This window comes from Vicugna pacos, chromosome 4 (genome assembly GCF_048564905.1).
Source record: "Vicugna pacos chromosome 4, VicPac4, whole genome shotgun sequence".
NCBI lineage: Eukaryota > Metazoa > Chordata > Mammalia > Artiodactyla > Camelidae > Vicugna > Vicugna pacos.
Window position 1 is genome coordinate 40995190 of NC_132990.1, and position 26438 is coordinate 41021627.

The 26438-nt window shown below is 40.1% G+C and overlaps 1 protein-coding gene across 1 annotated transcript in view; it reads left to right on the plus strand.

The window, feature by feature from the left end:
* Positions 1–26438, plus strand: part of RORB (RAR related orphan receptor B) — a 172170-nt gene that overhangs the window by 138938 nt on the left and 6794 nt on the right. Inside the window, exons 5-9 of the mRNA XM_072959599.1 lie at positions 13108–13229; positions 14587–14719; positions 17380–17487; positions 19053–19163; positions 22075–22187. Coding sequence (XP_072815700.1) covers positions 13108–13229; positions 14587–14719; positions 17380–17487; positions 19053–19163; positions 22075–22187 — 587 coding nt within the window. The remainder of the gene's footprint in view (positions 1–13107; positions 13230–14586; positions 14720–17379; positions 17488–19052; positions 19164–22074; positions 22188–26438) is intronic.

The following is a 26438-nucleotide window of genomic DNA, read 5'->3' on the forward strand; positions in this document are numbered from 1 at the left end:
AAAGTTACAAAACCTGTTAAAAGCAAAATAAGCATGTGAGCCCGGATCTAAGTAATATCAAAACCCACTCTTTTAACTGGGATACTAAGTTTCTTCCTGTCAAACAAAGGGCACTCACCCCTCACAAGCTAATTGGCAATCCCACAACAAGACATGTGCTTGGTGTTTGCTGCCTACCTGATGTCCTTCTAGGTGCTACCGATGAGCTTTTCCAGAGGGTGCATGATGACATTTTGACTTGACTTGACTTGACGAAGGAGTATCTGTATTAATTTGCCTGGTGGCAAGTTGTCGTAGAAAAAAAGCCTGTGCAGACACAATAGAAAATGTGAGTTTAGCCACATTCTAAATGGGTGAATTCAAGGCTATATCACACTGAAGATTTTTTTACCGTTGCTCTTGGCTTCTAGAAGTTCTGTTCTGCTTCCTCTGGTTTCTGAGAGAACAGTGAAATGTGTACCACCTGGTCATTATTCTGACTGGGTCATCATAAAAGCAGATTTAAAAAAAAAACAGTTTCTGGATTAGACTATGTAGAGTACAGTCTTACAGTTTTGAAATTTTAATAAAAATGCATGTCTAAGAACCATAAAACAATGTTGACAACTGCATGCAAATCCTAAAGAGTCAATTATGTGAATGTTATCAGAGTCAGGAATATTCCGCCCCGCCAAGAAACAAACTTGTCTTTCTAAAAGTGCAACAAAGGAGCTACAGACTTCTTATGTTAAGGAACCCTAATGATATACTTTATAGATAGAACTATATAAGCTTCTCTTCTGCATGTTAGCCAATTTAAGCCTCCTATCAACGCTTTCAGGTGGGTGGTAAAGAAATTATCCCATTGTGCAGATGAAGACATTAATGATCAGAAAGAGGGAGTGGTTTTCCTAGGACAGAGTCAGGTGGTAAAGCTTAATTCTAGCGTAGGTCATTCTACTACCCTAGACTTCCAGGCATTCTTTCAAAAACATTTTTTAGCAATGTGCCAGGAACTCAAGGCAAGCAGAACATGGTTCCTGTCCTCACCATCTAGGAGGCAGGCACGGAAATAAATAATTGCAACTTAGTGTCATGTATTATAACCTGAGTATGACTTGTACCGATGCCATGAGCTCTCCTGCAGGTGAGGAAGACGAGGGTCTTGCTTACTCGGAACTGCATCGCTTATCAGGAATGTTGTATTCTCAGGGCTTGGGAGGTTGAAAACAAAATGTGGGCAAGTAAAGAGAAAAACATAAAATATTTCATGATATCCTTGGGTTTCTCAAAATTCTATTGGACAATAAACCATGAAATAAGAGAATGGCAAAAAAGTAAGCTGCAAATTAACATTTAGGCATCAGCTTTAACTGGGTGTAGCAGGAATTTTACTTCATGCTGGCATGATGAAGGTGTATCTTTGCAAATAACATTTTGCAGTGGTTATTGTCAGAGAAAGGCAGCTGGCAAACAATCAAGAAAGAAAGTGGAAGGTCGTGGTTTGGCTCCCCAAATATAGCCCTCAGATGGGGTGGGCGATTCTGCAGGACTAAAATTCTTAAGGAAAGCTTATTTACACTCAAAGATGATTGACAGTGTATCTGTGAGGAACCAGACAACAAGACAATTCAGACAGCCAAACAACATGCTTTTAAAAACGGGAGGGAGGAGGGTGGAATTCATCAAATTAGCTTCGAAGCTAAGGGGATAAATTGCCTTTTACACACATCGTCTAAGTTTGCCGCTCTATTCAGTAATTTTCTCTCCAGATAAGGACAATGAAATGCGAATTCATTGATCCCTCCTATATAATCTAAACTGTAGATTAACTTTCCTGTTCCTTTTGTGTTCTATTTGTGGAGCTTGGAATTTTAAACAACCAAAATAGAAATAAACCTCTTTTTTCAGCAAATTCATCCAATACAGAAACTGAGTATTAATAGAGAAGATTATAAAAAGGGATTGGCCTAAAGGTGATCCAGTCCCTGTAAGGTACTACTTTTTTCCATCAAGGCTAGATAGACACAATGAAGATATTTCTAGCACTGTTTTATTGGGGGAAATTCTATAAAGGTTGATGGTGTTTCAGTTGTTACTTACTGAGAACCCCAAGCAGATTCTATGTCATAAGGCAGCAGCTTCGATGACATAGTTTTTTACAGGTAAATATTATATAACTACTTAAATCTATTATGCATATTTAACTACTCACTCAGAAATCGTACAGAGACTAGAATTTAGCTATATATTTTCTATATTCTCTGGTGGCACCTGTATTCAGAACAAGTAGGCATTCAATTTAGGCGCAAGTGCCGAGTAAGTCTTTAAAATGAATAAAAGTAGCCTCAACTAGTGAGAAGAATCATGCAGACAGTATGGGGAAAGGAGAACCCAGTGTCTTTAGGTCTCCCTCGCTTGCTTTAAGGGAAGACATCTTGTGAACCTCCATTGTCGTCTATCCCCCATCACCTTCCCCCAAACACAGGCCCTTTGCAGGCAGTTTAGGGAGAGTGCGTTGAAGTTGGGAATCCTGACTCCACGTGCTGGAATGTGAACTTGTTCAAAGTTAGTTCAGCTCTCTGAAGCTCTGTCTCTTCATCTGAAAAATAAGGCAGATGGACTAAAGGAGTGTGAAGGATTATAGTTCTCTCTCCTCCTGGCGGGGTAACTGCTCCCTTTGTTACTGCCACTTCCCAAGAAGAAGGGCAGGGGGTGGAGAGGAGGGGACTTCCAGGCAATCTGAATGATGCTGAAATGATGGTCTGTGGCAGGAGCCAGCCATGCCTTCCTGCCAAGGAGCAGGACCACCCTTGGGAGTTTCCACTGGGCGGAATGACCCTGTGAACTATACAGTTAATAACCACGGTCAGATCAGAAGTGTGCACCAGCCTCTTCTCTTCATCCACCCTCCTGAAGAAAAAAAACAAACAAACAAAACATCGAGGACAGTCAGAGGCAGCTCAAGGGGAGGGTGGTGGCCTATCCCAAACCGTCCCAAGTTCATGTGCATTCGAAGTAAAGAGTGAGCTGCTAGATGAATACAGCTTCAGGGCAAATCCACCTGTCCTCCCTGGCTCGCTTCAACCTGAGCACCTCATTGCGCCCCTCATGAAAGATAAAGGGGGACAAAGAAATGAAGATACATATTTGCCTTAGGCCCAGCCTCACCCTGACCGCTTGAGAGGGCTTTACTCGACTCCTCTGAAATGTTCACGTTACCGTGTTCTCTGCTGCCCACAGCCTACATCCCAAGAGGCTGCTTGTTTCCACAATCCTGTCTTCTATCTCCAAAAAAGGAATTTCCCAAGCGTGGAAACTAGGCTGGTCAACTCAGTGTCTCACATATCTGGGCTCTTTACCATGGTCACAACTTTTGTATTTACTAGTCCATGGCCATGAATTATTCTAGAGTTCCTGGGACAGAGGAGACTTTTCCCTGGGATCATTCAAATCCACATCTTTCTAGACATCCTTTAATAACCGGACAAAGATGTCTGAAGTCAGCTAGTAATACGATGTAGTCACGTTACTGTCATGCTCAGTGCAGTGACTCCCCACAACTGGAATAAATGGCATAATGTGTACAAAAGCACTGTGACCAGCAAGGCTCTAAACAAGTATAAAGATGATTTACGTTATAAGCAATAAGCACATATATGCTCAATTCAGGTACTTACAAGCCTGCATTTCTATTTATAGCACACACATGCAGATTAATCACTACGTGCTTGTACCTCTGTTAATGCAGCTTTCCTGGCGTGCTGGCATTCACTCTATTAGGTAACTCTTCTAAAACACCTTTCTTATTTTAAGTTGAAATTGCGCAAAATTGATCTTCCTCCGTAGACTTCCCCCTGGAGATAATAGTTTGGGATTAATTTTTGACTCAGAATTCAAAGCTATTGGAAAATCAATTCCATTTTATGCACTCAATTTCAAATGCTGTAGTAGATATGAAATATTCTGCAGCAAGGAAGAGGGAAGGAGATTTCACTAGGTTCTGCCTGTAACTTACTGCTTACACGACAACCTCTGAAACTGACCCCACTGCTGAATAGCATTTCCAGGCATTGCAAGCTTGACACAGGCTCTCAGAAAAGAGCTCTGAATCGCTTTCCCACTGATGGGGGTGAATAGGTACTGCTTTAGCCACATTTTCAAACACCTGTTTTGGGAAGAGCTGGTTAGAGATAAAATACCACCTAGGCTATGGAACACAGAAATGTCAATTGACTGGCAGGTTGATGGAACTCAGTACACTTTGGTTTTCATTACCATAGTGTATAACCGGCTTAACAGGCTCTCTCTGTCAGCCGGTACAGGATTAACTTCTGTGATGTTTACAAATGTGGGGAAACCCACTGGAAATGTTTTTAGCAGGAAAGGTTTTTTTAATTTGTTTATTTTTATTTTATTTTATTTTAGGATGTATGTTGTAGATAAGGATATATGACAATATACCCTCAATAGTGAGGAGAAGAAATTTACTATTTAAATCTGAGCCCAATTTGTGAGGACTATAGTGGAACTGCTGTTTGGTTTTCAGACAGTTTTGTTCTAGGAACATTTGGTGCTAGACTATTTAGAAAACACTTATTTTAAAACATTAGTCAATTAAAGGTATTATTTAAGCAATCAAGTTTCTTTTAAAAATTTAGATTAAATGTTTGAAAATGTAAAAATTGCCTCCAAAGATGTCTTCTGAATTAGTTCTCACTAAAGGTCAGAATTATATTGACTAAATTTCCAAAAGGGAGGTAGGTTTGGGGAGGGATTGCTTCTGCTTAAATTAACTGTCAATCCATATGTCAACAAAATCCAAATAGTTTAAGTCAATGGTAATGATGGCCCTGAGCAATTTTTGTAATTAGGTTTTCATCATCTGTGACCCGCTAAGTGTCCTTTGGGCAGTGTGTGGAGGAGCACTTTTTAAAAGAGAGTAGGGGAAGATTTTAATGGGGCTGGATTACATTGTTTTTGTTTGTTTGTTCTATCTAAGACTCTTCAAGTACTTTTAAGACTGTGAGCTGTACTTTCACTTTCTGTACCTCTGCAAGACTCTCCCCCTCATGAATCAAAACAGAGAAAGTCCTATGTAGCTCCCCAGCCTTAAGTCACTGTGCTTTATCCAGCCCTTAGAAAATATCGCTGCTGCCAAATCTTTCTGTGGTTAGAAAATCAAACCCAAAGAAACTAAGACTTTGAGATGTTAAGTGACTTCCCAAAGGGCATGAAATAAAAGTCTAAAGAGGTCCATATTGGCTTCCTCCGTCTTACAGGTTGGCTTCCCTAGAGCTCACCAATTCGAGGACACTGGAGCATGTTGCTCTTCCCTGATTGTTCTGTGAAGGAGGGTCTTTTACTATGAAAGTTAACTTTGACATGTAATGTTTCCACAATAGACTCTTTCTCAATTTTCCAAGTTAGTTTGACGATAGAGAACTGTAATTTCCCCAAAATTAGCCATGCACTATTGCCATAAAACAAAACACTTGTGATCCAAAAGAGCATTCCATTATTAAGTTACTAAGAAGGTACACTCTTAGATAGTTCATTTGCTTTGCTGCTCATAATGTGTTTTTCCCCCTTTTGGATATACTCTGCTTAAATACAAATGCTCTGTGGATTCTTTCTGTTTTTCTTTCTGCTTTAGTTTCTGCTTTCTTGCTTTTTATTAAAATGCTCTTACCTGAGCTTCCTGAAACAGGAGAAAATTTTAATGATTTTCTTTATTAATATGTTCATTCAATCTTTGCCTAGATATTATTACTTGTAATAGTACTTGTGAGAAAAATCAATTTTTCACTGTTTTTCTCTATGTTCATATTTCATTGCATTGTTTTATCACATTTTCATCACTTTTGAAGTTAATAACAGTCTTATATTTTGTCAATATATTTTTATGAAAAACTTTAAGAACATTTTGATTCAGATCTACACAAAGTAAGACGCAGTTATGCTATTCCCTGACTTAATAATTCACAATAGAATTTGTATAAAAAGGATACGAGAAGCTATCCTAATTTATTGGTGAGAGAGTAAGAGTGGTTGGACCTTAAAATTGAGCAAAGATATGAATCATAGATTATCTGTGCCCCTCAAAGCCTTCTTTAAAAAATTTGAAGACATTAAATGCTGAAATACTGCCTTCCTGTTGAGACTATGGATCACTAATAGATGGCTGTTTTAAGCTTAAATGTTATTAATGTTTTTATGGCACAATTCTATTTATGCCCAGAAAATAATGATCTCTAAACAGAGATTAGAAAAATCAGAAAGGTCTTGAAAGTGACATTGTCCTCTCTGACACTGTCATGTATTACACCCTAACCAGTAGACTTGTTCTATTTAATGACAGAAAACTTATAAAACTAGTAGTCTGTTGTCAAAAAGACAAAATGCACACTTGGTTAAATGTTTCACCTTTCAACCAGTTGTTCTAATATATTAGAGTCACTGCCTCAGAGTGTGGGTTCTAAGAAATCTTGATATTCTGAAAACTAAATGCAGGCACTTAAAACTTGCCTTGAGCAAGTCCGTAGAGATATCCTGGCATTAATTCAAAGCGAATCCCCTAAGAATTCCAGTTTCACACTAGTGGTATAAACTAAACAGAGAATTGAGCGGTTCTCTAGATCCTTAAGGCAAGTGATGAATTAAAAATTCATTAATCATTTCGATTGAGGCTGAGATATAGTATTTTAAGAAGAATACTTCCAAGTTTTTTTTTAAAATCCCTTATGGAGGAAAATGAATAGGGGAAACAATTCACCAAAAAGAAACTGTCCTTTCTCATAAGAAAAAAAAAAAGGAGGGGGAGGAGAAAGAATTATGAAGTTCAGGTGCAACCGCCTCTAGTGCTATATTTAGCTTAGAGTCTCCGCTTTCTCGCCTTTGGTACAGTCGGGCCAGGGGTGCTGTTGGTAATAACACTGAAAGCAGCCGTTTTTAAAGATACACTCCACCTTCCCTGCTCCCAGGATGTGGGATTCTAATGAAACCACCCGTGCAATCCATGTCTGAGACACGATGGCCTTTGGAGAGCGCCATTTGCTGGAATGTCTAGTGAGAGCTAAAATAAGCCCCTTTGGTGGAAAAAACCTGCTGAGTGGTTGAAATCAGAGCTGCGGAAGGTCACTTGCTATTTTAGTGGCTGCAAGCTGGTCCTCATTTTATAACATCACAGTTATAAACAAGAAATAGTCACCTTACTTGTCAGTTTACTTATTTCTTATCAAAATAAGCAGATGTAGCCGTTTTTTTCTACACAGTAATAGGTAATTCGGGTGACTTGTTTCCAGAGTGTGCTTTCCTGTGTGGATTAATACATAAGAAAAGCAGTTTTTCATCTATTTCTTTAGACGTTACTTCAAAATGTAAATTTTACTCTGTCTGATATGACTGACCTTTAAAACCCCGTTTACCTGTGTGTATCGTGTGCATCGCAACCACCTATAAATGCCTTGGGAAGGATCTTCCTTCCTACTTCTTTGATTTATTCAGCAGATCACGGTGGAGACTGATGAGGATTGGGACGGGAGAGGAGGAGGGTGGAAATCCTTTACAATTTCTGAGAGAGACAGGAGAACCAACTAACTTTTGGAATTGTTTAGATACAGTCCCTTTGGAAATGGAGGAAGGAGGTTAGTTCCAGCCCCAGGGGCTGTCATTTTTGCACACATTCTTGATAATTACCATCAATATTATTCCCATTTTCCTTTCAAAAATTTAACTTCTGTCTTCTTATTGCCCACATCATAAGTGGATTTAAGATTGTCCCTAAAGCCTCTAGGGAAGTGTAACAATTTTAACAATATTTTTCATTATTTTTTCATCAAAATGATAAAGTACATTTGCCAGTATCAATTTTTTAAACCTCTTTATTGAGGTATAATCAACATACAAAAAGTTGTTCATATGGAACTTATGCAACTTAGTGAGTTTGGAGGTAATTATACACTTGTGAAAGCATCACCACAATCTATGCCATAAACATATCTCTGTATCAATTATTTTAAAGATCTCTAGGATTAGTCTTTGATTTGAATGACATACTGTCATTCTTATCTCATAAAGTTACTCAACACACGAAGTTACAAATTCTATTAATTGGTTATAAGTCTTGGGATCCAATAAGCCTTCCTTCAAGGAAAATAGGGTCAAAAGTCTAAAAACAAAAGGGCAATTTTATGGGGAAAGAAAGAGATATGAGAAAGGAAGTGAGAGCAAGATATTTTTCATGAAATTAACAAGTAGAAAATAAGAATCATGGGTTTGTTATCAACCTGTAATTACAGACACAGTTCTCCCTTGCCAGCATCAGTGTTTACATAATTGTGAAGGAATGACTGAATTGAGCATATGAGATTGGTTTTCTCCTCATTTGACGTCGTTTTATTAACTATCAGAGCAGCCCACACACTCTTAGTGCACTGGACAAACCTCTGTCTTGCTGAATGCAGATGGAATCGTAACTACTGAGAAGATATAGCTGCATTTTCAGATCCCCTTAAGAAAACTCTAGCCTCATCTCTGGCCTCAGGAAGAGCAGTGTAGGGTCCGTGGGCATCACTTCTGAAGGTGGTAGGATTTCCATTAGTCAGTCATCGGGGCCATATTCCTGTTGGACTCATTATCCCAGCACGGTGTGTGCTGGCTCCTTCCTCATCATGTGCCGTCTGTACCCCCAGCCAGATAAAAGATCCAGCCAAAACCGAGCTCTGAGAAGCAACTGCAGTCCAAATCAGGGAAACGGATGAAGGGTGTGTGATTGCTCAGAAAGATTCCACATTCCCTACTCTTTTACCTCAGTCTCTTTGTCTGGATGCTCTCATGTGGTTGGTCCCTAGAGAGAGCAGCGTTTACTATTACCTTTTCTATTTTTCCAGGCAAGGACTCTTGAAAGTTCCTTTAGCTCCCAGCAGGAACTTTGCATACTGTATTCATTGTTTCTCCCTTTGTCCCTTCTTTTTGAATCCTTCTCCCTGTTTCACAACCGCAGACGCAGCCCAAGCAGACCGTCTTCTCTGATGCTCATGCATCTTTCTAACAGACAGAAGGAGCCTTCAAGCCTTGCTCCCAAAGGACCAAGTCTAGCTTTGCCGTGTGGTTTATCGACTCCCCCGCCCTCAGCCTTGAAGGGTCAAGTCCTTTGTGCACGTGGCTCACCTTTGCTCTGCAGGCCCGTGGAGGGACGTGGAGGAGAACCACTCCTACAGCTACAACCACTCCTACATCTTGTGTCAAAAAGAGATTTGCCTTGTATTTCTCACCACAGGGTGTGGGAAATAATTCCCTGTGTTTAATGTTCGACTTCAAGCCCGTTGTGAGTGCTTGGGCTTTAATATGAAGCAAATGGTCAGTCTCAGCTTTCTAAAATCCTTTGCCAAATAAAGCAGAAAATGAAAGGATGGTTGGATGGATGGGTATTTTCAACATTATCTTTACTAATCCAACATTGGTCAAGTACCTACTACATTTAATGTTCCCTCTCTTTCATATACCACACACACACGCACACACGCACGCACACACATGCATCCCTGCTGGTCCTATTCATCGTCTTTCAGAATTGTCTTATATCTGGCCCTTCCACTCCATCTCTGTCATTCTCACCTACACCAGAAACTCCTCATATCTTGCCTGCATTTTCACAACAGCCTGATTCATCTCACCTACGCCCTAATGCCATCTCATCTTCTTTGCTGTCACTGAGATCACCCTTTTAAAACAAATAACCGACCATGTCACTCTCCGGCTTCACAGTTTCCACCAGCTCCTAGTCACTTACAAGATAAAATCCAAACTCCTTGGCCTGGCTGACTCAGCTGTTCCACGTCTACTCACAGTTTCCATCCTTAGTCTCTTGCCCCCCTCCCCGTCTCTTCCATGTACTCTATGTTGCAAACACTATAGACTTTTTGCCAGAAAAGACAGCTGATTTCAAAACACCATTTGTTAGCTCTGTAGAAACAGGTGTAGAGTCACTCACTCTTTCTGAACCTCACTTTTTTCCTCAGTAAAAGGGAAACTGGTTGTGAAAGGGAAGGACTATAAAGATGTAAAATATAATGGCAGCTGTTATCTAGCTCAGAGCTAGTTTTCTCTCTGTGCCTTTATATCAGCTTCTCCACCTGAGGTCCGTCTTTCTCTTCATGTGACAAACTCCTGCTCAGACCCAGGTCAACGAGCGTCTTCCGTATGGTTATTTTTATGCCGTCCCCAGACTGAGTTACATTCTTCTCTGGGCTCCTACAGCAACTCAGGGCATTTGTCTCATCATGATATGATATGATACTTTAAAAAAAAGATCCTTTAAAAAAAAAGAAAGTGTCTTTTTTTAATCTGTTCCTTAACTTGGTATAGAACAGCTTCTCAAAACATGTTTGTTGAGTGAATATATGAAGGCCTTGTGCTGCACTGTGCAGTCCAGTTCTTGAAGAGCTCACAGTCTTGAAGGGTGGAAACAGATCCACTCAAATAAGCATAATGCATGTCTGACTGGAATAAGGGCTGGATTGGGAGTAGAATTCACTGTAATGGCAGCTCCACGTGAGGATGCAAGGAAGGAGGGAAACCTCCAGGAGTGGCCGTCTGAGCTGAGTCCTGAAGCATTCATGTGGATTTAACTTCCAGTTTTGCTTAACTTGCCCATATGGTTATCATGCCCACGCCTCCTCATACCCCATAGAACCCTAAGCTTTGGTGGCAGAAGGCCAGAGAATTCTTAAACCTTGGCCAACAGTTCCCAGGAGATGTCATAAAGGAACAGATAAAAAGTTTTTCATATTACAATTCTAAATGGAATTGTAATTTTGCTTATAAACCCTGAAGCCTGTAAATTACTGACAAATCAGTATATCTTTGAAGATGAAAACAGACTACACCAAGAAGATAAAGATTTGGAAACTCTGAAGCCATAAAAATCTTATGTTTTCATTACAGACCTACTGAGAAATAGATATGTTTTTTCTTAAGATTCTAAGTAATTAGGCTGTCCAAGTGAAATTGAAAAGTGATGAACCATGACATACCAATCTATTTTAATATGATATATAGAGTAATTCTTGCTTTTTTTTACAACACAGGAGGATATTCAATAAAATTTTGAATATAGGATTTTTTTAAAGACAGGATTTTTATAATATGATAAGCAGTGGAAGTCTAGAAATGCTCAATGCTGAATCCAACAGAGCATAGCTCTAATCACAAGTTAGCATTTTGTGGCATCTTCTATATGCATTAGTTTCTTCTTCTTTTTTTTAAACATTTTTATTGAGTTATAGTCATTTTACAATGTTGTGTCAATTTCCAGTGCAAAGCACGATTTTTCAGTTATACATGAACATACATATTATTCATTGTCACTTTTTTTTTTCGCTGTGAGCCACCATGAGGTCTTGTATATATTTCCCTGTGCTACACAGTATAATCTTGTTTATCTATTCTACATTTTGAAATCCCAGTCTGTCCCTTCCCATCCCCCGCCCCCTTGGCAACCACAAGTTTGCATTCTATGAGTCTGTTTCTGTTTTGTATATATGTTCTTTTTTTTTTAGATTCCACATATGAGCGATCTCATATCATTAGTTTATACTTCTGATTGAACAACTCTCAAAAATATAGAAATATCTTCCTTCAGTAGCCCTGATACCAAAATTAAATATTTCTGTTTTGTCTCCACTAGATGGTCACATTGCTTCCCTCGATGAAAACCTATATAGAATGTCCTAATAATGACATTGTGACTACCCTTTATTCAGTGTTTATTATGTGCCAGGCAATAGACTGTATGAAGTTTTTTTTTTTTTATTTGGAAGGTTCATTAGAAGTTTAAGCTTACATTTTTTTACTCTCTGTATTACTAAAATTCAGTGTCACACCATGTATACCAGAAGCTTAGCAAGATAAAAAGAAGATAAGTCCTGCTCTGAGAATTATTGTCCTGGAGAAATGAAATATGGCTAATTAGAAAGAACAGAAATTGCACAACCTGAAACACAACAACTCCCTTTCTGTATGAGCCAAGAACAGTTATCAGGCAGAAAACTTGCTCATCTTTATTCTGTTCACAACCCACTTAGAGAAGTACTTTGGTACTTTGGTTTCTCAAGATGTCAGCTTCTTCATGTGTTCAAATAGCAGCGAGGGTTACGAGAGGACCTTCTGCCGTTCTAGCCAGCTCCCGGGGACCCGCTGCAGGTTGTTAAGGAGAACTCTTATGTCTGGTTCGATTATTCAACTTACATACCTCCAAACCCAAAATAATCAATATTTAAGATACAATACCAAATACAACTCATTTGGAATAAATGGCCCCAAAAGACTGATTGTGTTTATTACTACTTTTTTATGAATAAAACCATTTTCTCTTCTTTAACTTTTTCAAAGAAAAATTTGATCTGATAACAAATTTGAAAGAAGAATATAAAGGCCTTCATGAGCCGACATTAGAATTATCACCTCATGAGAGTAATGTTTCATCTCCCTCTCTCATTATTTATTATGCGAGATCTCTGCATGGTTCCAAAGTCAAATCTAGGGAAGCAATACCGTCAGAGAAGTCTACCTTCTGTCCCTCTCCCCTCATTCTCTTCTTTCTTTCCTCTGTAGAAAATTATTTTTTTCAATTATTATTTAACCCTCCTTTAAAAAATATAAGCAAATACATTTATATTTCAATATCTCCTTTCTGAGATAAATATTAGGGGTCTAGTGATTTTCAAAGTATTTTGAAGTATTTGGAGTTTACACTGACTGCTACAGCGTAACAAGTGTTACAAGATTGTTAGTGGACTTTTAGGCCAAAAAGCAAGAAACATAGTGATCTGTATTTATTTTAAAAATAAATATTTATTTGAACACTTTACAACTTGTAAGATTCCAGTCCTGTAACCCAAAAAAAGGCGGAAAATGCAGTTACTTTTGACTAAAAGACTGAAAATTGAAAAAAAGCAATGAAGAGTTTGTCTGGAGATTTTTAAATAGACGGTAGTGTTAAAGAGATGCTCTTACAGTTGGAGTGTCTCCAAAAGGCATTTCTACCGTAAACACATTAAGAGCAGGTTCCTTTGAACAGAGTGGAATTTTATTCATAAACCCTCAAATTGATATTCTTTCTCATAGATCGAATTGCACAGAACATCATCAAGTCCCATTTGGAGACTTGTCAGTACACGATGGAGGAGCTACACCAGCTGGCATGGCAGACCCACACCTATGAAGAAATTAAAGCCTATCAAAGCAAGGTACTCTGGGAAACTCCAGGAAAGCTTTTCTGTGATTTCTCCATTTCTGGCTTTTTCAGCCTCAGCACTGTTGACATTTCAGGCTGGACAACTGCCCTGTGCCTTGTAGGAAGTTTAGCATCATCCCTGGTCTCTACCCACTTGATGCCACGAGCACCTCCAGACGTAGCTGTGACAAGCAGAACGTCTCTAGATATTGCCAAATGTTCCCTGGGAGGCAAAACCGCCCCGACTGAAAACCACTGCCCTTTTTGAGTGACCAGGGAGACTGTGCCCACATCAAATGGTTTTAGAACATCTCATGGTGGCTTCTGGGGGCGCCGCAAGGAATGGGAGTGGTTGAAAAAATCATAGCAGTAATAATAATTGCAAACACACTGCAAAGATATGTAGAAAAGCATTCTAAATGTTTTTTTCTCACCCTACATGTTAAGAAAAGGCCCAAAGGAAAAAAGGACAACTCACCCCGCATTATTATCATTGTTAGTCATAGTAGTAGTATTTTGTGTCTGTTAGAGAATATTTTAAGAGAAGGAATCTTGTTGTTGTTGTTCTGACTCACATTACTTTCCTACGGGATTGAGATCCACAATTAGAAGATCTACCAGTAAATGAAATTTTAATAAAATATACAAATGTGTCTATATCTAAATACATGATTACAACATACTGATTGCCCTCCACTGAAATAATTAAATCTCACCGCTTTCATATGAATAAGAGGACAAAAGCATAGATACTGTTTTGGTCAATAAAAAGCAGAGTTAAATACCTGAATTTATGCTTCCCATTCCAAAGAAAATAACCCCAGCATCAAAATACATTGATGGGATTCTGTATTCCTTAAGAGAGTGATTTGATTTTGATGTATTTTCCCTTGAAATTCTTTTTGTACCGAAAAAGCAATCTCCATACATTCTGGGGAAAGAACACAACATAAAAATATTATAAGTTTAGTGCCCATCCGGTACATGCGGAAATAACTTTATTGGAACCTGTGAATGAAATTGCTATTCCTCAGCGCAAGAGTTTGATGTTACACGATGGAGTAAGAGCTTGAGTTTGTTTAGGTGAGGGGATGGAGGAAAAAAGAATAAAGAAACTATAAATACCTAGCTTTACGTACTACTGCAATATTTCTGTTATTTGAGCCTCCGTACTTTGATAATTGTGGTGTATCAAGGTTCAAATAGGTCAAAACTATGTCTTAGAAAATATTGCTTCTCTTCCAAAGGTGGACAAATTCCCACCATGGTCCCCAAGTGACAGGTGAGCGGCAGTTCGGGCCACCCTAAGTGTCTCACAGTCTCCGAGTTGTTCTTCACTCCGTGTGCATTCTGTGTTTTCTCTCTTGAAGTCCAGGGAAGCACTGTGGCAGCAGTGTGCCATCCAGATCACTCACGCCATCCAGTACGTGGTAGAGTTCGCAAAGCGGATAACAGGCTTCATGGAGCTCTGTCAGAATGATCAGATCCTACTTCTGAAGTCAGGTAAGCAAGAAGATTCTTGGGGGCCCTATTTTAGACCAGGAGGGGGTCTACTCTTAGCTCTGTGTTGCTTCTAGAAAATCCTCCATCCGGTCTGTAGCTCATTTTTACCACCCACGCTGTCAGCCAACTCCCAGAGGAAACTCTCAGTAATAAAAATGCCCTGATACTCATTCACTTCCCCTTTGAAGTCAAATACAATTTTGCGTATTGAAAGTGGAGCTATTAATTGCGGAGGCTGAGATACCCAGCTTGACAGGCAGTGCAAGTAATTAGCGTGTCAAGGTGGCTGAATTGCTGAGCTGGCTCTAAAATGTACTGCTTGCCGTCTGTGGGGGGGGGGGGAGAAATCCAGGCTAGGGAAGCTCTGCTCTGTGGTCATTTCCAATCATTTTAATGAGGATCGCCTGCAGCCAGAATACACCGGGAACAGCTCACTGAGCTCTGATCTTTCCTCCCCTTCTCTCGCACACGCTCTCTGACACACGCAGTCACTTCGGAAGTAGCTCAAGAAACTGCACACGACTGGCTTTGCAGATGACATTACCCCAACAGGAAAAAAATGTATCTGTCTTTCTTGGCCCCCTTTGAAAATAGAAAATAAGAACCACCATGGTATTTATGTGAACCTTCATGGTCCAGGGCTGCAGTACATAATAATAGTCACATAATTACATAATTACATATATATGTTCATGTTTACCTGTGACATCTCCTTTAACCTCGTGTGCTCGATATCATTTCCATCTCACAGAGGAGGAAGCAAAGATTCAGAGAAGTGAATGGCTGTGTTCAATACCGACAAAGCCAGTATCTGGCAAAGCTGCCTTTTGAACTTGAGCCAAATGGAATAATTATTCTAAGTAGCTTCTGCTTCCTTACCGAATGATTAAAATTGGTGCAAATCTGGACTCAAACATCAACTTGATGTATTGTTACATATTGCTGGGTGAAAACAATACCAAAACATAGTTCAAACACCAATAATCATTTATTTTGCTCCCAAAGCTGCAAAGCAGGGCTCAGCGAGGGATGGCTGGTCTCTGCTCCATGCAGTGTTCACTGAGGCAGCTTGACTGTTGACAGCCCAGAGCTCCGCCAAGGCTCTGGGCTGGGGGCCTCAGTCCTATCCATGTGGGCCTCCCCACAGACTGCTTGGACTTTCTCAGAGCATGGGTGCTAGATTTCAAAAGTTAGCATTCCAAGAGAATGAGGCAGAAGTGTGTGGCGTTTTTCTGACTTGGCTTCAAAAGTCTCCTAGTGTGACTTCCGCTACACCTACTGGTCAAGGCAGTCATGAAGGCCCACCTGGGTTCAAGGGGACGAGACATGGAAAGTAAGAGAATGTAAGGGGCCAAGGAAAGTGCCTTCCACTTTGTAGATACTGAATAAATGGTACCTATTACTGTTTTTGTCAGGAAAGTGTTCAATTAATATTTGCCAACCCCTTCTTGTGTGTAAGCCCCTATGGTAAGGTGACACATGAGGGAAAGCAGAGAGGTCATCAGAACAAAGGAAATAAAACACGGACATAAATATAAATGGCAGCATAAGAAAGGCACCAGCGGTACATTTGGGCGCACCACCATATGATGTTCTCATGCAAATTTGTGACTTCTGAGTCTCCATGTCACCTTCCAACACACTGTGGGGCTCATTTCTCCAATACATGGAGAAACCATGTAGCAGTAGTTCCTCAGGATGTCAGAAAATGTTCAGGGGGAGAAACAAAGGCAGTGAAAGTAATTCATTTAATAAAGATTTATTAAGCACCTACTATGTGCCAGGGACTTTTCTAGATCCTGAAGCTATACCAGTGAAGAAAATAACCACAGTTACCCTCTGGCCGCAGACAAGGGTCCTGCCACCGTTGGGCTAACAGTGAACTCAGAAATGTTAGGTCCGTCAAGATTGAACAAACTTCATGTTGGGACTTCAACAAGCCTTTGGTCTGTGAATGCCGATTATATATAACTGCCTGGAGTGGATAATACTCAGCATTTTGCCAAAACATTTGACTACGAAACCCTCACTTCAAAGACATCAGGATATAAATGGTGCCCTCAAGAAACATCTTGAAGGAGTCCCTATTTAAAATCATCTTACGCAGAAATAGACATGGAGTGTGTTAAAAACTGAAGCAGAAAGCAAATTTTCTCATAGCAAAACTTCTACGGAAGTTCACAGACTGGATTTCCTGCCACAGAGCTCCTGTCTAGGCCACTCATCATCACCTGTGAATTCAAGAGCTGAAATTAACTTTAATATAAGTCAAAATATGGGAAAAGTAGGTGGAGGGTAATAGCTCAGTGGTAGAGCATGTGCTTAGCATGTACAAGGTCCTGGGTTCAATCCCCAGCACCTCCATTAAAAAAAAAAAATAGGAAAAAAATGTATGCTTCCCAAGAAAACATTGTTGCCCTCCATTCTAGTCACCTTTAAAGTGTATTTTATCTCTGATTCCTCGCAAAAACATCAAGAGAGCTGTATTTGTAAGTTATGTTTTACTTGGGAAGGAATCTTGAGGTGTGTCTGAATGTGTGTGTCTATGTGTCTATGTGTGTGTGTTAAAGTTTTTTGAAGTCTCTTGACCTATTTGCAGTAGTAATCTCTTTATTATTGCATTTAATTATATATTGCATGTAATTTTTTTTTCCTCATAGGTTGCTTGGAAGTGGTTTTAGTGAGAATGTGCCGTGCCTTCAACCCGTTAAACAACACTGTTCTGTTTGAAGGAAAATATGGAGGAATGCAGATGTTCAAGGCCTTAGGTGAGTTTACCTTTGATGATGACACAGTTTCATTGCTACCATCCGTTTCTCCACTCGGATTGAAACTGGTAAAGGAAATGCCTTGGTTCTCTCACGTAAACTAGTCTCTCGTTCAATAAGTGTTGGACTAGGTGAGCCTCCAATGTTTCATCTAATTCCTCTGATTTTATAATTGTGTCTCCAAATATGAGAGGAAGGAGAGACCCACGGACCCTGTTGAGACCAACCATGCTTCTTTCAGAAATCAATGAAAACCGATTCTAAAAGAGCTGGATGCATTACAGGTCATTCTGATCAGATCAGCTTTTCTTTTACCTTCTACTTTACCGTGTCACCAAGTATATTATGCAGACCACTGGCAGTCCACAGGTGACCTCTTAAGTTTCTTATGTAAACGTATAATCATCAGTTAAGATACTGAAAAGAGGAGCTCTTTCACTTGTGTCCCACTCAGAGCAGTGACATTCCCCTTGTCAGTTCATGAAGTTTTCGGAGCACGGACAGAGTGGCTGCCAACCAGCCCAATATGATCCCCAGACCATTCTTGTGGGGGGGCCGGGACAGAGCCAGTCTCTGGAAGCAGATCATTCACATCCAGCCATCGGTGCATGGTGTGGATAAGAACGTTAGCAAAGATGGGTTGATGCCAGGAAAGGTTTTAACGACTGACGGAACCATTTGTTCCATATCCTGCCCACGGGCATCAGAGAAGGCCACTGCCCTCTCACCTTTTGTGCTGTTAGTTGATCCGGCAGCCGGCAGCAAGTCCCCCGGGGCCGGCAGCGGGTCCCTCCTGCCGTTGATACGCATCCATGTCATCTCCAAGGCTAGATTTTCAAGAAAGGAGGAAAGGCCTTGGCAAGCAACCTGGGGATATTTCCAGCTTCATCAAATAAACATTTACCAAGGATCAGGATAGGGATGAAGTATTATTTTGCCAGAACTCACAATGGCTAAGCAACTGACCTGCAAGCCATTCATTAAACCCTAAAAATAAATGAATGCTGGCTTCTCAGTCGAATTTCCAGAGAAATTACCTAAGTGAAAGTCATCTCATCTCCATTCTTATAAGAAGTTTTTGGATTTTTTTTTAACAACTTAGTTTGAGGCCCCTGGATATCCGACATTGCCAGTGACATCCTACAAGTGCCACTAAGACTGAGAGCCCTTGGCCCACGGCACATAATGTTTCAGGTTTTCTGTGAGTGTGATCTCAACACTAAAGGATCCCCAAATCACTAATTTAAAAAATGTTAGTTGGAGCTGATTTCAAACTTACAGGATTAGAATGGAGTTATGCATTCCCAGTTGGATATTACAATGGGCACACACCATCTCCAACTGCCCCTCCCTGGTAATGTTGACTTTCATTACCTGGTCAAGATGTTGACCGATTTTCTCATTCTGTAATTACCACTGAATCACTTTTTATGGTCAGGAACTTGGAAATGTTTTTTCTGTGCACCTAATATGCAGATCCTTGAATAACTTCTTGATTTTAGGACTTTTCTTACTATTGCTCCATTCTGTTGAAGTATTTTCATTTAATGTGCCTTCTTTTTTAGGTTCTGATGACCTAGTGAATGAAGCATTTGACTTTGCAAAGAATTTGTGTTCCTTGCAGCTAACTGAGGAAGAGATTGCTTTGTTCTCATCTGCTGTTCTGATATCTCCAGGTACGGAGGTCTGAGGTCCTTACCTTTTTTAAAAACCCTGTTTTGCTATCTTTAACATGAATTGCACCTACCTAAACCGAGGTGCTCTAAAGAAACTTTAAAAGAACTGTATTTTCTTTAGCAAGCTTGTGATATTTTTGGACAATTCAAAACCTTGGATTTAATTAAGGTGGTCAGTTTTATCCCAAAAGCAAGAATAGGGTGTGTGGTAAGGATCACTCCAGATTCAGAAAAGCAACATTATTCCATAACAGCTAAATGAAGACAGTTAGTGCTTAGTTCCTACTATGTTCTATTTTGATTTTAAGAATAAAGGGCATAGGGAAAATGTCCAATAAGGTGAGGCTTAGGAGAAGTGTGCCTGAATGAAAGAGCCAGCATAGGTCTGAAAAAAGTAAAACATACTTTCTCTTCTTTAAATATCTCTTTCATTGACTTTTCTACCCCAGTTAATGCTGGTGTTCTCACTTCGGGCAAATGCGGGTGCCTTTTTCTTTTTAGCTATATTAGGAGCTTTAAAAGGAGGTGAGGACAACAGAGGGGAAAGTGGCTTCTACTAAAGACTGGAAAAGGAAGAATCTCTGATGTGGCGGGAAACATTCTAGGACAGGCTCTGTCACCACGTAGCTGTGTGACCTTGAACACAGTGTTTAACAACAGCAACAACAACAACAACAACAATAATAAAGACGTCATCTCGCTCTAAATGCAATAAATAGTAAAGTTTCAAAGAAGATAAGGTGTGACATTTATAGATCGAATAGCGCTATAGCAATTGAATTTCTTCTTAAAAGCGTATGTCAGCCTGAAAATGTATAGACTCCTAATAAATGCACCGTTCCTTCTTCGACCAGAATGAGAATTCAGAGTCACTCCCTCAGCTGCCTGTCCAGTTAGATTTTGGGTCAAGGAATAGCAGCGTCATTGACAGTTCTCTGTGGAAAGAAAGACACATTCCTGATCATTTTTATGGTCAAGAGACTCAGTCCTTCTATAACCCGTTTATCTCCAGGGACTTGATCACTTCTGATATGTAATGTATTTTTCAGTGAGGCTGGGAGAAACCCGTCTTCCCTGTGACGGTGCACATTGACGTATCACTCTTGCCATATCTACCAATAATACAGCCTGTACATTTTTTAATCCCTCAGGCTTCATTTATTAATTTTTAAATTTTATGAAGATTTTTAAAAATCTGCTTCTGACTTTTAACTACTTTATCAAAAAATGGAATTTAGTTATTACTTGCCATATTATTTCTCACAGTTCTTTTTTGACTTGTTTGTTTGTTTGTTTGTGGCTTTGTCTAAAATCAAGCTGTTCCTCCAGGCCTTCTTAAAAAAAAAAAAAAAAAACAACCTAGAAAGTTTTCAGGCTTAGCAGCACAAAGACAAATGGAAGATGAGACAAGAAATTTTTTCTGGTAGCAACCACACGTCAGATCATTTTCCGCCTGCCATTTCCTCACTGCACTTGATTGCTCCCATTGGCCACAGCTCAAAAGAGACCGGTGCTAAGCCTGTGAGTCTAGGATCAGGGAGGTGGTTTCACTCGGGTTCCTGCTTAATCAGAGGAAGTGTTACAAAATTCACTGTCCTCTTTAAGTATGGATGTGGTAAGTCAGTAAATTCCTAGCAGCAAATGTTTAAGACACAGCATGTCATACCTAAACAATCCATTGCCCCAGATGGATGACAAGCCTGTTTCTTATGAGTTGGAAATCAGCTGAACTACGTGTGAGCCATTTGCTGGGAAGAAACGTGCAAAAGCCATCGAATTCTGTTGCTTTTGGGAGCGTGGTATTTAGCTTACTCTACCCAGTGAGGAATCGTCCATCCCTGGTCGCAGCCCCAGGACACCTAGCTTGCCCCCCTGGCCTACTGCCATATCCAGTGAGGGAGGAAAGACTGACTTCCAGCCTGTGCAAGCTCCGTCTCATGGCGGATCCCACCCTTCCACGCAGGTTCTGGCCATAATAGCCACTGTCCAGTCAGCTCCAGGTAGTTTAGGGAAGGGAGAGGCAGGGAAACTTAATTTATTCTGACTGACAATTGTCACTGAAGGCTTTTGTGTTCACTTACGTAAGGGTGTGCTTACCTGTTGGCTAGACTTGTCCTTACCTTGTCTAGGCTTACAGAATCGAGTTTCTCACCTGACCTCAACTGTGCTCAGAAGGATCATGTCCAGGTGCTTTTCCATGAGTATTTTGTTCAGCATTTGGAGACTCTAGGTGTCTCTTCGTTGAAGTTTCAACCCAAGGCATTGATGCTGGGCTGAATTTTGTCACCATGGTATAAAGCTTCTAGGAAGGAAGGAAGGAGGGATGGAAGGAGGGAACAAAGAGATGGAGGGAGGAAAGAAATAAGAAAGCAAAGGAGAACAGGCTAAAGGAAAGGAGGGGTTATCCTGTTCATCAAACATTCCGTGTAGGAAAAGAGGGCTCGGGGTTGCTTTTTTAAACTGATTCATGTTTATACCATTTAAATTATAACATAGCTTATACGAGGGAAGGGAGGTAACTGAATCCCAGAAGTGTCCCTTCACAACAGATTTTCTTCACTTCTATATTCATTTCTTCACGAATCATTAACTTACACTTTGAAAGAAAATCTAAGCAGATATCCAGAGAAAGAGTAAGTGATGGAAATTGTCATGGACAACAAGAAACGTGGAGTTTCTCTGAACCATTGAATCCTTGCCTCCATCCTGATTTCCCATGTCAGGGTATCATTCATTAGTGTCATCATGGCGTTGCTTATAAAATATTTGTTTTACAAAAATAATTATAAATCTTCAGAAGCAATTTAGAACTAACTTGAAAAGGGCCTGAAACTCCGCACTTACATATGCAGGTGAAACGCAGCAAGGCTTCCATTCCCTCCCCTTCTTACCCGTTCTTTTCCTTTGTCAGACCGAGCCTGGCTGATAGAACCAAGGAAGGTCCAGAAGCTTCAGGAAAAAATTTATTTTGCACTTCAACATGTGATTCAGAAGAATCACCTGGATGATGAGACCTTGGCAAAGGTAGGTCCTCAGATCGCAGACCCAGCATCACTGAAAGCCGGGGCAGTGAGCTGAGGAGGGTGAGTCACCCACAGAAGGGACGGTCCTCAGCGACAACAATTCCGGCAGGTTCCCATGGTGCGTACATTTTAAGGTGCACAATTTAAAAGGGAGACTAGTAAATTACAACAGACTGAGAGGACGTGACTATCATAGGGAAGGGTGGTGCCGATGGACCTGAACCACGGGGAGAGGAGGACAAATCCAAGGACATAAGGGTGTTTCATCTGAAGAACAAAAGCTTGAAGCTAGGAAACAGGTCTTCAAAAATCACATGTGGCGAAAGAGGAGACTTGTGCCCCATAGGAGTCAGGCTGGGAAAAAGTTTCCTAACATTCTTCTGGGTAGATTTTCACTCCAAACAAGGAGGAACTATAAAATGATGAGAATTGCTGACCAGAGGGATAGAGCACTGTGTGGAGGAGTGAGCTCCCTGTCATCGGTCAGGTTATTGAAGGCACTGCTCGGTTTCCTCTCAGCTATGTTGTAAATGAGCGTCCGACCCAGAGTAGATCAGACTGATGCCTTGTAAATTTCCCTTCAGCTCTAATCTCTTCAACTCTAATCCGGGATTCTTTCAAAATGCAGTATCTCAGGGACAAAATGCATGTACCACACCATCCACTTCATGATTCAGCTTAATTAAAAGTGATCTTCAAGAAGAATACTGAGAAAAGTTGTTTACCAAAGTAAAATGATCTTAAGAGGACGAAGGCATTTTCTAATGATGGATAGTATTTATTCAAGTATCTTAAATTTCCTTAGAATTGGAATTTTTTTTTTAGAGCGCCAGAATTATTTTAGAAGTTAAAATGTCTTTGACTTCTTAAGAACTGGAATTTTTTTAAAGGGTAAGCAACTAGGGAATGGCCCTTATTCTTGGTTAAAAACAACAGGAATCCTACTCTTTGCATTTTTATCATTAAAACCCTCCCACTCTGCTCTAGAAGTGCTTTATTTAAAAAAAAAAAAGCAGGGGGGTGGGGTGGGGCGAAGACTCTGTTGGAGATACTATCAGATTTTGCTTTGCACATCAGAGTACAGCTATAAAAAAACCCTCCATGAGTTAAATATGCTGCCTCATTATGGTAACATCTTGTAAAACTTAACACATCACTAGGAAGAACATTTCTACACTGTAGAGTGATAGTTCTCTTTGCTGTAACTCTTCACTTACTGTGTGGGCAAAGACAAATCTCCTGCTCTTTGCACCTCAGTTTTCTTCCCCGATAAGAGCAAAACTTCTACCTGCTTTCAGATGCACTGGGCTGAGAAGATGGTCATGTGGATATACTCATCTGTCTCCGTTATTGCTCTGTAGCACATGCATAAATCCATCTAGTTAGTTTAAGTGGGCAGGGGACATTGCCTGCACTTGGGATCTCCCAAGGACTTTGGTCCCCATACTTCCCACTGCAAAATTAAGAACTTGATAAAATCCAGAGTTAGACAAAAGCTGTTGCTGTTCTGCTTAAGGGGATCATCTGCGTGTCAGAAAACCGTGGTTTCATCACCTGTAAAATGAAGATTACAATTTGTTACTCCTGGACAGATGTGTTTTTAGGTTCAAATGAGACATGTACACTGCATAAATTCTAACACACTGTGACATTGTGATTACTACTCCCCTAAGAGAGTAACCCTCATGCTGATACTATTTTCTACCTCCTGGGGTCCTGGTGGTGATCTGAGGTGTTTGAGGTAGAGAGGAGACAGAGAAATTGAGGATGAAAGATACTTAATGGCAAGAAGAAAAATTAAAACACCAAGTAAATGTCAGCTTAGCTCTGCTTTCTCCATTTTTAGTGGGGAAAGTACACAATTTTTTTTTCTTTTTTTTAAATTTTTTTTAGGTATAATTGACATATGACATTATATTAGTCTTAGGTGTGCCACATAGTGATTGAATATTTGTATGTATTGTGCAATGAACGCCACAGTAAGTCTAGTTAACATCCATTCAGTTCTTTCCTTATAGAAAGAGTATGTTGCAAAGCTGGGGATCAGAGAAAGCGTTAGAAGAGGATTATTTCTTACATAAAATTCACTGGAGCCAGATGACAAAGCATGGCTTCCACAGATCATGTGTAAATATTGAGTTTTGTGTAGACCCTTTGTTCTAAGAGTCATCATTTTGATAGAACGTTCTGTGAACTAATGTGGAGGGACCAGGAAACAGAATGAGAACGGGATTCTCATTTATGCACACAGCTCTGGACCATGTGGCTTTGCTTAAGTCACTCCATGTGTCTGAGTCTCAGATGTATCAACTATCTATGCTGAGGGAGGGGAGGAGAGGGCCAGTCTCTTGAGTTCCTGATGCTTTGATACTTTAAGGACAATGCAGTCACTGACATACAGGGACACTTTCTCATCAAACTCACACTCCCCAAAAGGAACTTTATTTAAATCTGGAAAAAACTGTTGTACCCTACCACCGATCTTCTCATCATTTCAGAAATTTCTTCTCTTGTCTTCATAGTCATAGAGCTTTTCTGCCTCCACGGTGCTTCTAAAAGCGTGATGAGCTTTCCTAATACTTGTTATTTATAGATGCTCTGGGGAGTCTGACAAAGATTATGAAATTCATCTCTAGAAAAATATGCACGTACCCAAATGTATTCAAGTCCAGGGGTGCAGGTCGCAGCCCCCGGAGGTGGAGTAGATCTGCCTTCTGTGCAGTGTGCAAAGATGACCAGTTTGACCCTGAACAGGTCTAGCAGACTTCAGGTGAGGTGCAGAGTTCAGACATAGTCATTAAATTTCATCCTGAGGAAACAGTCTCCAACGCACTTTCCCCATGCCCACTTCCTGAAATTTAAGTGCAAGCAGCAAAGCCTTACACTTTTGACCAAACTTGGACCTAGGGAAGGTTTGAAAATTCAGGAATTCTTATCCATTAACTAGAAGGTCTCAACCCTTACATATTAATCTGTTTGTTTGGGGTTAAAAAAAATCCTATTAAAGACCCAGTTTCTTCTCCTCATCGCCATAATGATAATATGTAGCATATTTATAATAAGCCATCAGAACCACTGGCCAGCTTAGTCACCCTGGACAAGTGACTTAACCTCTTTGTGCCTCAGTTTCCTCATTTGTAAAACATGACTAAAGACAGTATCAATGTCACATGGTTATTTTGAGGACTAAGTGAGATCAAATATTAGCAAGCTGCATGGTTCTTAACAGATGGCATGTAAGTGCTGTTGTAGTTACTGTGGACAGAAGAAATTTTGTTTCAGCTGGGCAGTTTTTACCCAATGGATGTCTGTATTTGAGCTAATCTGTGATGAGTTACTTCTATTTCAAAAGATGGAAGTTAAAGGGTTGGGGAGGTGGAGTATGGAATTCCAAGTGATGGGGCAATGATACAGAGGTAAGAAAGTATAAGGTACATTCAGGCTATGAATAATAGATTTGCTTGGATTCTGGATTTGTGAAGCCAGGAACTGAGCTAACACTGGTCACTGTCACTAAAGCTTGTGGAAAAAAGTACATATATATATGTGTGTGTGTATTATATGCATATACATATATACATATATGCATATGTATTTTTAAGCCCCATATGACTAGGGGAGGCAGCCCATCTGTTCTCTGGACTTCACTTTTCTTTTCTCCAAAATGAGGAGTTTGGACTGCATGGTTGTTAAGGTCCCTTCAGTACAATACTCTTTGACTCTGAAAAAGAAAAACAGACGTTCCTCCTGACACCTTCTTCTGCCTTCTAATGTTCAGTCCAGTGTGATAGCTTTCAGGTGTTCAGCTGTTCTGCCATTATAATCACTATACAAATAGACTGATTCCTCCAAGTCTTACAAATTCAAATTAGTATTCTGTGCACTATAGTAATTGAACTTAAGATGATGTTCCAGTCCCAAAGCTGCAAAGCATGCACTTGTTTATAAAGCCTGCATCCAGGGGTCAGCATTCCCATCAGGCTTTCAGTTCTGGCACAGTAACAAAACTGTATCAGCAACATAGAGGCGGAAATTTGTCTTTCTGTTATAACAGTACCAAGTTATTAAATAAAAGCTTGAAAGATGGAAGGCTTACACAGCCCTATTTTACATGTTAATAATTGGAATTTTTCCTGAAAGTAACAGGAACCAACTCACACTAGCTTAAGCAAAAAGAAAATAATAAAGTAATGGAGAGAAATCTTATGGAACCTATGGTCAAAAATTCAGCCACCCTTCAGGAGATGCTGGG